General features: G+C 45.1%; 1 protein-coding gene across 3 annotated transcripts in view; it reads right to left on the bottom strand.

Annotated features, from left to right (window-relative positions):
* Kyat3 (kynurenine aminotransferase 3) overlaps positions 1–6,177 on the bottom strand; it is a 50,238-nt gene extending 44,061 nt beyond the window's left edge. Inside the window, exons 1-2 of one of the 3 annotated variants that reach the window (XM_027395878.1) lie at positions 6,068–6,177; positions 2,810–2,909 (exon numbers count right to left, since the gene is read on the bottom strand). In XM_027395878.1, coding sequence (XP_027251679.1) covers positions 2,810–2,908 — 99 coding nt within the window. In that variant the 5' untranslated portion in view covers position 2,909; positions 6,068–6,177. Of the gene's footprint in view, positions 1–2,805; positions 2,910–5,883; positions 6,002–6,067 lie in introns of those variants that run through there. The other 2 variants (XM_027395879.2, XM_027395880.2) reach the window with 2 other exon arrangements.
* Positions 6,178–13,031: the final 6,854 nt, after the last annotated feature.

Raw genomic sequence — 13,031 nt, forward strand, 5'->3', positions numbered from 1 at the left:
ACTAGGGCATGGGTTGGGACAGTCGGTGTGGGTCCCAGTCCCAGAGGATCGAGGTCCCAGGGCGGAGGGGGAATCAGAGACCTGTAGATGTGACTCATATTGAAAGTTTTATTGAGGAGAAGGTAAGAAAATAAGGTAAAGAGACACAGAGATAGAGAGGACAGAAGAGGGAGACAGGAAAAGTCCTGTTTACCCCAGAGGAATAGTGGAGAGCATACGTGGGTAGGGTCTTTATTTTAAAAGGGTGCTTTGCACCTGCATGCAGACTATGAAATCACGGCACCCTGGGCTGACCAGGATACTGTCTGTGTGCATCCTGCCAGGTGACAGGGGCAGGCCAGCAGAATGCCTGAATGCTTATAACAATTGCTTGGATTCAACCATCGTCTGTGTATGGGGGAAGGGAAATTCAAGACGCTCATGAGGAAGAAGTCATAGTATTTAAAAGTCGATTATACACTTTGAACTTTTCAAATCTACATAGTAAGGGGGGAGAGAATGGAATAAGGATGAACACGAAGCTCCTAACATTCTATCATTTTTGACTCATGAAAAGGACAATCAGAGAAAACCCAGCCTAATATCAAATGCTCACATTCAACAATGCCATGGTTCCTCCAACCCTTTTCTTTTCGTTACCCACTGAGTGATTTCAAAGTAAATCCTGGACCTTACCTCATTATACCCCATATTGGTGTATGTGTATCTGTGAAAACAACTGTAATGTCATTAATGTAATTAATAATAATTCGTTGGCATCAACTAATAACTAGTACACATCTTTCTCTTAATTTTTTCTGTTTTTAGTGTCACCAAACAGAAATGTCAGGAGAGCAGTCTTGTTCTGCAGTAAGCTCTGTAACAGATAAGGCTAAACATCAAAATGAATCCCTTACACCACAGACTAAGTTGCTCAGCTGACCTCACATAAGCAACCAGGAATAGAGCTCGACAGACAACTTTTCTAAGCCAACTTGCACCAATAGGCACAGTCACGAGCTTCCTTCAGTCTTTTGTTCGACACAGGGTTTTTCTGTAGCTTTGGAGGCTTGTCCTGGAACTCGCTCAGTAGATCAGACTGGCCTCGAACTCAGAGATCCATCTCTGCCTAACGAGTGCTGGGATTAAAGTGTGTGCCACCACCGCCCAGCTGCTTCCTCTTTTCTTAATCCACTCACTAAGGAAAACCGAAGCAGCCAGATGCTTATTTTATGAATCACTTGTTTTTCTGTCTTTCTGACTTTCTGTCCCCAGATCTCCCTGTCCCTCACCAGGAAACTAACTTTGAAATGATCAATCTACTATTTCAGCCGGGCGTTGGTGGCACACACCTTTAATCCCAGCACTCGGGAGGCAGAGGCAGGTGGATCTCTGTGAGTTCGAGGCCAGCCTGGTCTCCAGAGCGAGTGCCAGATAGACTCCAAAAGCTACAGAGAAACCCTGTCTTGAAAAAAACCAAAATAAAAAACCCTCCTGTTTCAGCTTTTTTTCTGTCCTTTCCCATGTATTAAGTCAGCCCCCTCTCCTAGCCCCCCTGGAATATTTCCTAGAATGACATGTTGCCCAATTCCAGAATAAACAGCAATTAAGATCTTCAAAGTAAGATAACTTTATCCTTCAAAAATTTGGCAGTGGATTGGGTCAGGCTCCTAACTGAGGTCTACATGCTGCTATTCATAGGTCATGGGTTGGAGAGGGCATGGAGTCCACACGCTTATACACAGCACTAGAGAAACCAGAGCTATTACACACTCCAGCGTTTTTTCTTCAACAGAAGGAACTGACACCCACTCACCTGCAAGGCTGAGTGGATAACCTGGTGAACTTTGCTGTTGTATGGAGCCAGCCCTCACCCGAATCCTCCTTTTCCTGAGCTTTGTCTCTTAGTCAATAGAACCCATCCTTGAGGAAGGTCACTGATACGTGCATGCTGCAAGACAGCTGCGATGTGATCATACCTTGAGCTTCGTTGAGATAACTGTCACTTTGCAGAAGTTGAACCAGCCCCGATAACTAAGTCATGCTGAATGGTTTTCTTCTTGCCTGTCTCGGTTGATTTCTCTGAGGGCAGTAGAGTTTGCAGCCCCGCCCCTACCACCACAATGGGTCATCTCAGGGTAACCCCTCTCAAGGCTGCTTCCCATCTACTCCCTCTGCTTCCCAGTCAGTTACATTTGGACCAGTGGTGCTAAAGCTTCCCAATGCTATGACCCTTTAGTATAGTTCCTCATGCTGTGTTAACCCCCCAAACATAAAATTGTTTTCATTGCTACTTCATAACTGTAATTTTGATACTATTATGAATAATAACTATCTGACATGTGACCCCCATGAAAGGGTTTTTCAAGCCACAAAGGGATCATGACCGACTGACTGAGATGAACTGGAGGCCTTCGGCCTGCACTTCTGTACTTGAGGTCAGAGTGATGGCCTTTGCCAAGCAAAAAGAACTCATACTTCAGCAAGGGAGAGCCGGGCACAGTGAGGAATAAACCTGACAGGATTCCACTTTCTCATTTGTAGCATACAAAAACTCACATTCCAGTGAAAGTTTTTTTGTAAACATAAAATAAGAATGGCCAACATAAAGAGCCACAGGCAAGCAAGCTCAAAGAACCAAGGTTCTTGTCACTGATGAGACAGGCTCCTTCAGCCCACATAACAGATTTCCTCATTCCACTAAATTAGTGAACCTACTAAAAGTCCATGGAAATTTGCATCTTTTTTTTAACCAATTTTTTTTAACCATATTGTATGTATGAGAAAATACATACAATAAATTTGTCTGTCTGCAATAAGCAATACCTACGGCAGAAGTGGAGAATCCAAGGGTGTTCAAAGAATAAATTGTCTTTAGAAGCTTCGCTCTGCTGCCAAGGGTGTAGAGTCTCCTCTGGACCAAAAACATGCTAGAGAAGAGAAACATTGAAAAGGGAGTCACACATATTAGTTACATCACTGCTGGAACACAAGTTTATATAAATATGAACATAGTAAAAGTTTGAAAATATCATTTATTTATTGCGAGGTGTGTGTGTGCATGCACAGGAGTGCATGCATGCATGCAAGTGTGGGCCTCACAGGACACCTTGAGAGGATTCAGCTCTTTCCTTTAACCATGTGAGTTCAGGATATCCAACTCAGGCTGTCAAGCTTGGCAGCAAGCATATTTACATGCTGAGTTATCTCACCAGCATGGAACACATTTTTGACAACGAAACTAACTTCCTTCCCTCCCCATTTTGGATTTTCATTCTACTCTATATTATTAACTTCTGGAATCATCCTAACGCTATTCTTAATCTTATAAAAATATACACCGTAAAGGAAATATGCAAGTGATTAGAATCAAGATGGAGTCACTTGTGTCAACCAGAACAAAACCAAGTATATACAGCAGGGAGGTTATAAAGCTATAGTTGTTAACAGCTCTGTGCCTATAACAATTAGCACAAAAGACTACCACAGGCTGGTAGATAGGACACTGCAACTTTATGACAAGCAACTGTGTGTTCACTGGGACCAAGGCAACACCTTATAAATCACAAGTCAAAGGATTTGTAGGTGGAGTTTTGTCAGGACTGGAGACTTATTATTACTTAGGAAAGCTTGGCTGATAGCTTAGGCTTGCTTCTAACTAGCTCTAATAACTTAAATTAACCCATTTCTTTCCATCTATATTCTTTTACGTGGCTTGGTTACCTTTACTTTGTAATGTCCATGATGCTTGCTCTGTGTTCTGCGGTCTTCACCCTTCTCCTTTCCAGAATCCTCTATGCCTGGAAATACTGCCTAGCTATTGGCTGTTTAGCTTTGTATTAACCCTTCACACAGTGTAAGGAATACTCCACAACAAGGATTAGTGCTTCAAAGTAGTTTATGTACCCCCCTGGAGCTGTGTCATTTTAAACTTCCCCTTGTGTGCTGAGCACGGTGGTATATACCTGCAGTTCCAGCAATCCTAGAGTAAGGCAGGAGGATCATAAGTTTGTGGCTAGCCTGTCCTATGAACCAAGACTGTCTCAAAATACTGAGTGAGTGGGATACAGCCCAGTGATAGAGTGCTCGCCTAGCATGGGCAAGGTCCCGTGTTTAATCCCAGCACCTTAAAGCAAAACCAAACCCTAAAGCCACCTCCCCTTGAATTCCCTGTGAATACGCCCAAACTTTTCTATAGGACTGCTTTCCCCTTGTGCTCTGCTGTTTCCAAATAAATGCTAGTATTCTTGAGAAAGTTTCTCAGACCCATTGATGTTTTAGTGAAATTGACAATACTTATCATTTAGAGCTGGAGATCTGAAAAGATATTCCAAATTAAATATAAAGCTTTTAGGCCAGGTATGGTGGCACACACCTTTAATTCCAGCTTTCCTTTTCATTTATTTCTTTTGAGATAAGTTCTCCTGTAGCCCAGGCTGTCCTCAATCTCTAGCTGTGATGACCTTGGACTCCTGATCCTCTGGTCTTCACCTCTCAAGTGGGATTACAGGCCTGTACCACGACCTCTGGATGACTTTTGCTTTTGAAATACTTGTGTTTTTGCTCCAGTGCAATTAACACTGTACAGTGATATTTACCAATAGACTAAATAAACGGATACACTCAGATGTCATGAAGCTGGAAGGAAAAAGGCAGCTGGCTTTGGTTTTTCTCTGAGCACAAGAGTTTGTGGAGAAAACTAGAAAAATGTGAATCAGAGTGACCCAGCCTATCTAATCACTGCACATGGATATAAAACCCGATACATATGACCAACAGAGAAATCAAACGGCCATTTAATCAACTCTCGAGTGGACTGATTCCGAAGGAAGACAGTGAGCAACCTAGAGATTCAAGGCTGGTGAATTACTGAAAGCAAAATGCAGACCTCAAAGGTAGGCAAAGCATTCAAAACTCAGTTTAAAAACGTTTGACGTTTAGTGTTCTGAACTTACACTCTAACTATCAAGTTACAAACCTGAGGAACGTGTACACAAAGAATAGCTAGAGTTTAGTGAATTTGACAAAGTCCAGAACCTTCAGTTTAGCGGCAAGCTCAGGAGAGATTATCCAGGACACCCCTAAAGAGGGCTAGTGCTAATGAACCTGTTTGTTTTCACCGAATGCCATACCTCCAAGTCCGCTTCCAGAATGTTTATAAGGTTCACTAATTACAACGTAAGTACAAAGATGCGTTCAAGGCCATAGGAAGAGAGGAAGCATGAAAAAATTCAAAGTTCATCTGCATGAGTTAAGAGGCACCATTCAGAAAAGGCTTGAATGCTGTGGGAAATTGGGATTCAAGCAATCCTAAATTTCTCACAAGAGAAAGCTGTATGGCTGCTTACTGCTGGAATTGCACAGCACACCGGCAAAACTTTTAACAGATTTACAGACTGACTGGCTGCACTGTGAGCAAGCTTCCGCGGTGTCTTCTGCCCATCAGGTGGTGCTGAGGAGACCCCAGGTGGAATGTGAAAGGGAGGGTGGACCAGACAGTGGCTGGAGGCTCAGGTCTGCAGGAATACTTGGCCCTCAGATACTACTGATAAGATTGCTTTTGTCTTTTGAAACGCTTGCAAAAGACAGACTCACACTTCGGGTTTAACTGCTTTAGTTTCCTTATTTAACCTTGAACTGTACGTTACCCGGACTGGGGAGGTAGCTCAAGCCTGTCCTGGACAAAGTCCTAGGTTCCAAGCCAGGCACCAAATAAAACCAGCAGCGGTGGTGCACACCTGTAATTCTATTACTGGGGAGATGGAGACAGAGGGATAAAAAGGCAGTATCTCCCTCTGCTACATAATTACTTCGAGAACAAGAGACTGTCCCATCAAACAAACAAAAATCTATCACTGATGAGCTGGAGCCAGCGTTATCCTTTCAAGAATGCATTCTAAATACCTCAAATTACACGATGAAGAGTAAAAGAGACAAGAGAGGACTCGGATCCAGTTCTCCGTGGGGGTCCAAAGGAGAGCCTCTTAGCGGAGCTTCTCCAGCCCGCGGATCCCCTCTGGCTCCGGAGTTTGCAAACTCCGCAGGCCCCGGGCCACGTCACCGAGCACCATGTCCCGCGTTCGCTCACCTCGCTCTCCCGGTTCGAATGCACCCCTGGCCTCAGTTTGGAGGTTGCGAGGTGGCGCGGGGGGGCGGGTCCCGGGGAAAATCCACTTTGGGCTTCCTCAGCAGCAGGGAGTGTATCCCGGCCAAAACGGGTGTGTGCAACTGGTTGGGGCGCGACTGATTTGATAGGGTGGGTAAACCTCGCCTGTGGGTGGATTTGCAGGGGATCGGTGAGAGACGGTGGAAGGCGCTAGGCCTGTGCAGGGTACAAAAGGGCTTGTAGGTGTCTGTTTGTCCCATCTGATGCGGCGAGAGGAGGGAGACGAAACCCTTCCTTCGGAACTGTAAAGTGATGCAAGAACTAATGGGCGGAGGCGAGACAGAAGCGGGAAGACACTTGGTAACTAAGGAGGAAACCCGGACTAGAGGGGAAAAGAAGAGAGCAGAGGCACTGTGTGTGTGTGTGTGTGTGTGTATGTGTGTGTGTGTGTGTGTGTGTGTGTGTTGGGGGGCAGGGGGTGTCGAAAAGCGATTTTCTGTTAAGAGCCCAGCTGAGCCTTTAGATTTTCTTCCTCTTGTTTTTAAAGAAGTCGAGGTGGCAGAGGGCATAGGAGTGGCTGAGAGTTGTGATCATGCCTGCAGGACAGAGCAAAAGCAGGCTTTTGTCGGACGCCCTGCCCTCGGCACAGTGAGCCTCTTCCGTGTTTTGGCATGATGGTTAAATGAGCTCACTGTACGCAAGGGCCCTCGGAAGCCCCCGCACTGACGGATCCATTAGTGGGACGGATATTTTTATTATAGATATGAGGGAAATAGCCTTGGGAAAGCCAGAGCAGTCATGGCTACCTCTCAGGGCAGAGAGGAAGGGAGCAGACTGGGAAGGGGTATGTTTCTCGGGAGCAGAGGGAAGAGCAGGAACAGGGAAAACCTAGAGGGGTATAAAGACAAACTGGTAGCTGCAGGGGTGTGTGTGTGTGGGGCACCCTGTGAACTGGAACAACCTGGAAGTTTGGGGTAGAGGGAGAGGGGACTTGAGGGTCCTGTGGCCTTGGTATGCACCATTTATCTCAGTAGGTGAGTTACTCTTCCTGGCAGACAGAAACTTTCACAGGTCCCTGAGGAATTCTGAGATTGAGCTTTGTCTCTCTGCCAGCAATCCTACAGTCCAGCTTGAGCTAAGCCAAGACTTCCTTTTGGATCAAGTCACTGAGTCTACCCATTTCCGGGGGGGGGGGGTGTGTTCTTGGAGTTTTCCCCTTTGAGGCCAAATCTGTAGTTGGTGTTCCGTTGACATTGCTATGGTTGGGTTGGGAAACATCAGGTTTATTCTGAAGGTTTTAAAGGTTAAGCGGCTGTTTCGTTGCTTTTTCTCTTTCTGTTTCTCACATACAACCATTACAGTAAGCTGCCTGCTTGTTATTTGAAAACCCATGGAATGTGTCATGAACACTGTTCCGAGTTTCTGACTGGCCTCGTGATGAAATGCTGCTTTCCTTCTTTCTTTGATTTGGGGGTTCCCTGTCAGTTTGAACATAATTTGGCAGTCCTCTTGGAGACAACATACAATCCACAAGTTGAACTCTTTTATCTTGTTCTGTTTTTGAGACAGGATCTCACCTCAAAACCCTTTTGCTTCAGCCTCCTGAGTGCCAGGGTACACAGGCAGGAAGCACAATGCTCAGCTTGCAAGTTGTAAATCATCACTTCCCATCTAGGCAGTAATGGTGATATCAGCATTAGTTTAAACGCTTCAAAAACCTTAACAGACACCATGTATTTACCCACAGAAAGGTTGCTAGTGGGAACCCTGAATCTGTCTCCATGCATGTATATTTTCTCTGGATTGAATGATGTTTAGCTGCTAGCATTTGACATTTAAACTAATCAATCATCTTTGGACTGCTTCCGCCCCCCCCCTTTAAAATTTAAATTAGAAACAATCTTGCTTTACATATCAATCCCTGTTCCCCTTTCCTCCCCTCCTCCCCTGCCCCCCACAGACCCCTTATCCTATCACCTTTCTGCTCCCCAAGGAGGGTGAGGCCTTCCATGGGGGAATCTTCAAAGTCTGTCTACGCTGAGACAGTATCCCTCTATGTGGCATAGGCTCCCAAAGTCCGTTCGTATACTAGGGATAAATACTGATCCACTACCAGAGGCCCCATAGATTGCCCAGGCTGCCTAACTGGTGCCCTGTTTTTTTCTTTCTTCTTTTAGAATTTTGACTTTACATAGTGTTATGGTAGGAAAAGTGATTGAAAATATGAGACGTATATGTAAGTATAATCATCAAAACTGTCCTTGGGGAAACCTCATTAGACAAGGATTCACTGCACAGCATCAGGCAATGTGAACACAGGCAAGCATCCCCTGGGTGAGAGCCTGGTGGCAACTGGTCTTTGATGAGGTGTCTGGTTACTTTCTCTCTATGAGACTAACTCCTGGCCCATATCCATAAAGGGGCACGTAAACTTTCAAGGGATGCTCTGACAGGCTATAGGTTCTTTATGCCCGCACACTTGGGCCTCCAGGTTGTTAGTTGATTTAAGACAACTCAGCTCTCCGTGTTCTTAAAGACTGGCTGGTGATGACTTTGTGTAAAGTAAAGCAGAGACAAGAATATAAACATACGGTTAGGCGCAGCGAGGCGGATGCTAAGGCAGGGAGTAGGTGGAGGGAGCACAGGAGGGAGCCACTAGCCCCAGCCTTTTCTCAGGCCGCATTGCTTCCAGCTGCCTCCGATCTCCTTGGCTGTCCTGTTCGCAGGATCGCTCTGGCCGAGAGGCGCCGCTTGGGCGCGGGGGTGGGGCGCGGGGCAGCGGCAACTGCGGGCATAAAGAAAAATAAAACATAAAACATACATCAAACTCCTGAACTATTCTTGTGATGTATAATAATCCCGTAGTAAACGCTGGAGGAGAAGCATTAGAAGTGCAGCCAGGGTGATATAACCCTGCTAGATGATGCTGATGCAGCATTTACTATGTTGCAGCAACCCTTTTAGGCTCTGAGGGTGCTATGGTGAACAATAACAGCAACAAAATTAAAAAGACCCAGCCAGCTGGGTCTGGGTAGTAATGAAAGTGACAGCCATTAGATGGCGCACTTTGCTGTTGAATCTCACATGCCTGGTAATGCTGTTGAGTGCAAGATACATCGCTAAAGGTGTGTTTGGACGCATTTGGTAGGTCTTCACACTCCCCATCTCTTGCCTTCAATTTTGGATTCTCTTCTTTTTGTTTCTTTTTCTCTACTGCTGGTCCAGCCAGGGAATATATTTAAGACATACTTCGGAGATGTGACAACATATTGTACAGTCAAGTAAACAGATTATTCTTAAATCTCTTTCTAGGGCATCTTGTTTTCTGTGAATGTTTAATGTCTTTATTCATGGTTAGGCTGTTAGCTACTTTCCAATTCTTTTAAGTTAAATAATTAGGTAATTAATTTTATGTGTAAACGTGTTTTGTTTACATTATGCATGTATATCACATACACACCTGGTGTCCTTGAGGTCTGAAGGAGGCACCAGATCCCCTGGAGCTGCACTTAGGGATGATTGTAAGCCACCACTGTAGGCAGAATTTTCCTGTCCTGACTGCCGGCTCCCAAATAAACACACTGAGTCTTAATATTGTTAGACCCCCGGAAAACTCAGGTATCCGGGGTCCCAGGCCATGACCTCCGTCACCCCAATCACCAGGCGGATTCGAGAGCTTGCTGCAAACTGCATGAGGCTTTATTGTTTTTTTAACAAACTAACCCCATGTTAGCTCGGGTCTTTCACCCACCCGCCAAGGCAGATGGCTAGCAAAGACAGCTCGAACTGCTGTATAGAGATCTTGTAGGGCAGCATAAGGGGAGTATCTAGGGGTACGCAGAGGCTCACAATTGGTGTGCCTCCAGGCTTGGAGGGCTTGCCCTGTGTTGATTGGCCAACTGGTTGTTATGGCCCATAGGCCCTCCCAGGGTGGTTGCTATGCTTTGTACGTCATTGCTGTGCGCTTGTCCGTAAAGCACACCCAGGGTCGTAAAGCATAGCCACCAGCTAACTTCTGATTGGCTCCTTGCCACGAGGCAGGCATCTGACTTTCTAGTGTCTAGGACAAGGTCAGACAAGCACGTGTTCGGCTGTTATGGCTGCCGAAAGGGGAGCTGGTCCCTTCAATATTAATTATAAGTGCTCGCCCAGGCTTGTTACTAGCTAACCCTTACATTTTAAATTAACCCAGCTCCATTAATCTATATGCTGCCCTGAGGCTTGTTCATCTCACCTAAGAACTTCCTGTTGCTTCTTCATGGCTCTTGTCTCCTCTGACTCCATCCCTTTTTCTTCCCAGCCTCCTTTGTGTCTGGTTCTTCCTGTCTAACTACTGGCCAGTCATGTTTTATTATCAAACCAAGCTGAGCAACAAGTCTTCACAGTGTACAAAAGGATTATTCCACACCGTTCACCACATAGATTCTGGTGATCAAACCTAGGTCTCCTGGAAGAGCAGCTAGTGCTCCTAACTACCAAGCCGTCTATCTAGCCTCTACTTCCCTGTTCTCAGCAGCTTGCCTTTTTGGTGTTCAACCAAGAGTTCTCAAAAATAATCCCTCTAGTTTAAGCAATTACAGTTGTCTGTGTGATCTTAACTAACTTCCCAGAGAAACTGTTTCTGACCTAAGCTGGGAAGATCTCTGTAATAAAATATTGGAGAGTAACTGTCATTTCTTTTAGACTCTCCTCTCTTCTGTACTTTCCTGTACTGTAGGAGGGGGGCCTATGATATGTATTTGAATGGCAGGCAAGTGTTTGACACTGTGAATTTGGGGCTCTTTTTTCTTTTCATTTTATTGGGCTGAGTGGCTGACACATGATGCTAGAATTGTTTCAATGTCCATTGGGGCCTAGCCAATGTGGGGCACACAGCTTTGTTACTGCTGTTTTGCCACCACATCTAACAAGGACTAACTATAGAGAGTAGGCCTGAATCACCTTCACAGAGACTGGGTGCTCAGTAAGAATTGTGTTAGGATAAGCCAAGATTCTTGGATCATGAGTTATTCTGCTGAGCTCTGTTCATAGAGTGTTTTTTTTTTTTTCATGGAGACCCCATATTTTGGTAGGTTTGCAGCTAAATATTTCACTTTATCTCTAGTTATTGTTTTGTAAAGTTTGCTTTCTGCTTGTTCCTTGCTTGTATCAAGAAACAGTTAAAGTTTGTTTATTGTTTGTTGACTGGTTATGTGTGTTTGTGTCAGTGTGTGCGTGTGCGTGTGCGTGTGTGTGTGTGTGTGTGTGTGTGTGTGTGTGTGTCTGTGTGTAAATGTGTGATGTATGTGCTAGTGATCATGTGTGTACATCTGGATATAGATATTGATTGCTAGCCACATTATTTTTTGAGACAGAACTTTCCCACCGAATCTGGGTTCATGCATCTGGCTGGATTGCTGGCCATCAAGCCCCAGTTTCTGCTTGTCTCTGTTCCGCCTTCCCCAGTGTTGGGGTTACAGCCATGCTGCCTTGCCCAGCTTGTACATGGGTGTTGAGTACCCACACCAGGGCCCTCATGCTTGCATGGCAAGCACTTTACTAACTTAACCACCTCCCCAGTCCTCTGATTGTCTATATTGTCAACTTAACAGGATGTAGAATCAGGAGAGAGACAACATCTGGATGTGGGATTTTCTAGATTAAGTTAATTGATGTGGTTAGAGTATACGAAAGTGGGGGTGGCAGCATCCATAGGCTGGGGTACCAAACTGCAGAGGGAAAGAAATCTAACTGATCACCAGCATTCATCTCTCTGTGCTTCTCGACTACAGATGCAATGCAATGTAACCAGCCATGCTTCATGCTTTCCTATCAATCCTTATAGACTGAACCCATAACTGAGAGCCACACTACATAATTCCAACGTCTCTTTTTCTCCCAGGTCTCCCTAACTCCCTCCCTCCCCTACTTTTCTAAGACACTTTTACTGGGTAGCCTTGGCTAGCCTGGAACTTGCTATGAAAATCAAGATGGCCTCGATACAGACATCTGGGTGCCTTTGCCTCACAAGTGCTGGGATTAATGGCTCTGCCACCATCCTCAGCTCAGCCTTTCTTTTCTTAAATTGCTTCTGTTAAGTATTTTGTTACAGCAACAAGAATGGTAAACAACACATCAATCTTGAGTCTTTTGGCTTTATAAAACTCACTGATGAGTTCTAAAAATAGTTTCCTAGATTTCCCAGGATTTTCACACAGTCATATGGTCTGCAAAGACAGCTTTATTTTATCCTTTCTGATCCAAATGCCTTTTGGATCTTTTCTTGTGACACTGTTTGTCTCAGTTAGGGTTCTATTGCTGTGAAGATACCAGGACCACAGAAACTCTTAAAAGGAAAGCATTTAATTGGGACTGGATTACAGTTCAGAGGTTTAGTCCATGATTGTCACTTCAGGGAGCATTGCAGGGTACAGGCAGACAAGGTGGGGAAGGAGGAGCCCAGAGTTCTACATCTGGATCAGCAGGCAGCAGGGAGAGAGAGAGAGAGAGAGAGAGAGAGAGAGAGAGAGAGAGAGAGAGAGAGAGAGAGAGAGAGACAGAGAGAGAGAGACAGAGAGAGAGAGAGAGAGAGAGACAGAGACAGAGACAGAGACAGAGAGAGCCACTGGGGCCTGAGGTGAGCTTCTGAAACCTCTAGCCCATCCCTAGTGACACACAAGGCCACACCTACTCCAACAAGGCCACAGGTCCTAATCTTTTCAAATAATGCCACTCCCTGTGAACCTATAGGGGCCATTTTCATTCAAACCACCACACTGTGGTAAGAGATTCAGGGCCACATTGAACATGAGTGGTGAGAATGGAAGACCTTGTGTTTTCCTATGTCAGAAGGGCAAACATTTATTTCTTCATTAAGTGTGATGCTGGTGTGGGATTTTTGTAGTTGATATTTATTGTCTTAAAGAAGCTGACATCTAGCCAGGTGTGGTGGCTCATACCTATCATC

Source organism: Cricetulus griseus (assembly GCF_003668045.3).
Source record: "Cricetulus griseus strain 17A/GY chromosome 1 unlocalized genomic scaffold, alternate assembly CriGri-PICRH-1.0 chr1_0, whole genome shotgun sequence".
Classification (NCBI taxonomy): domain Eukaryota; kingdom Metazoa; phylum Chordata; class Mammalia; order Rodentia; family Cricetidae; genus Cricetulus; species Cricetulus griseus.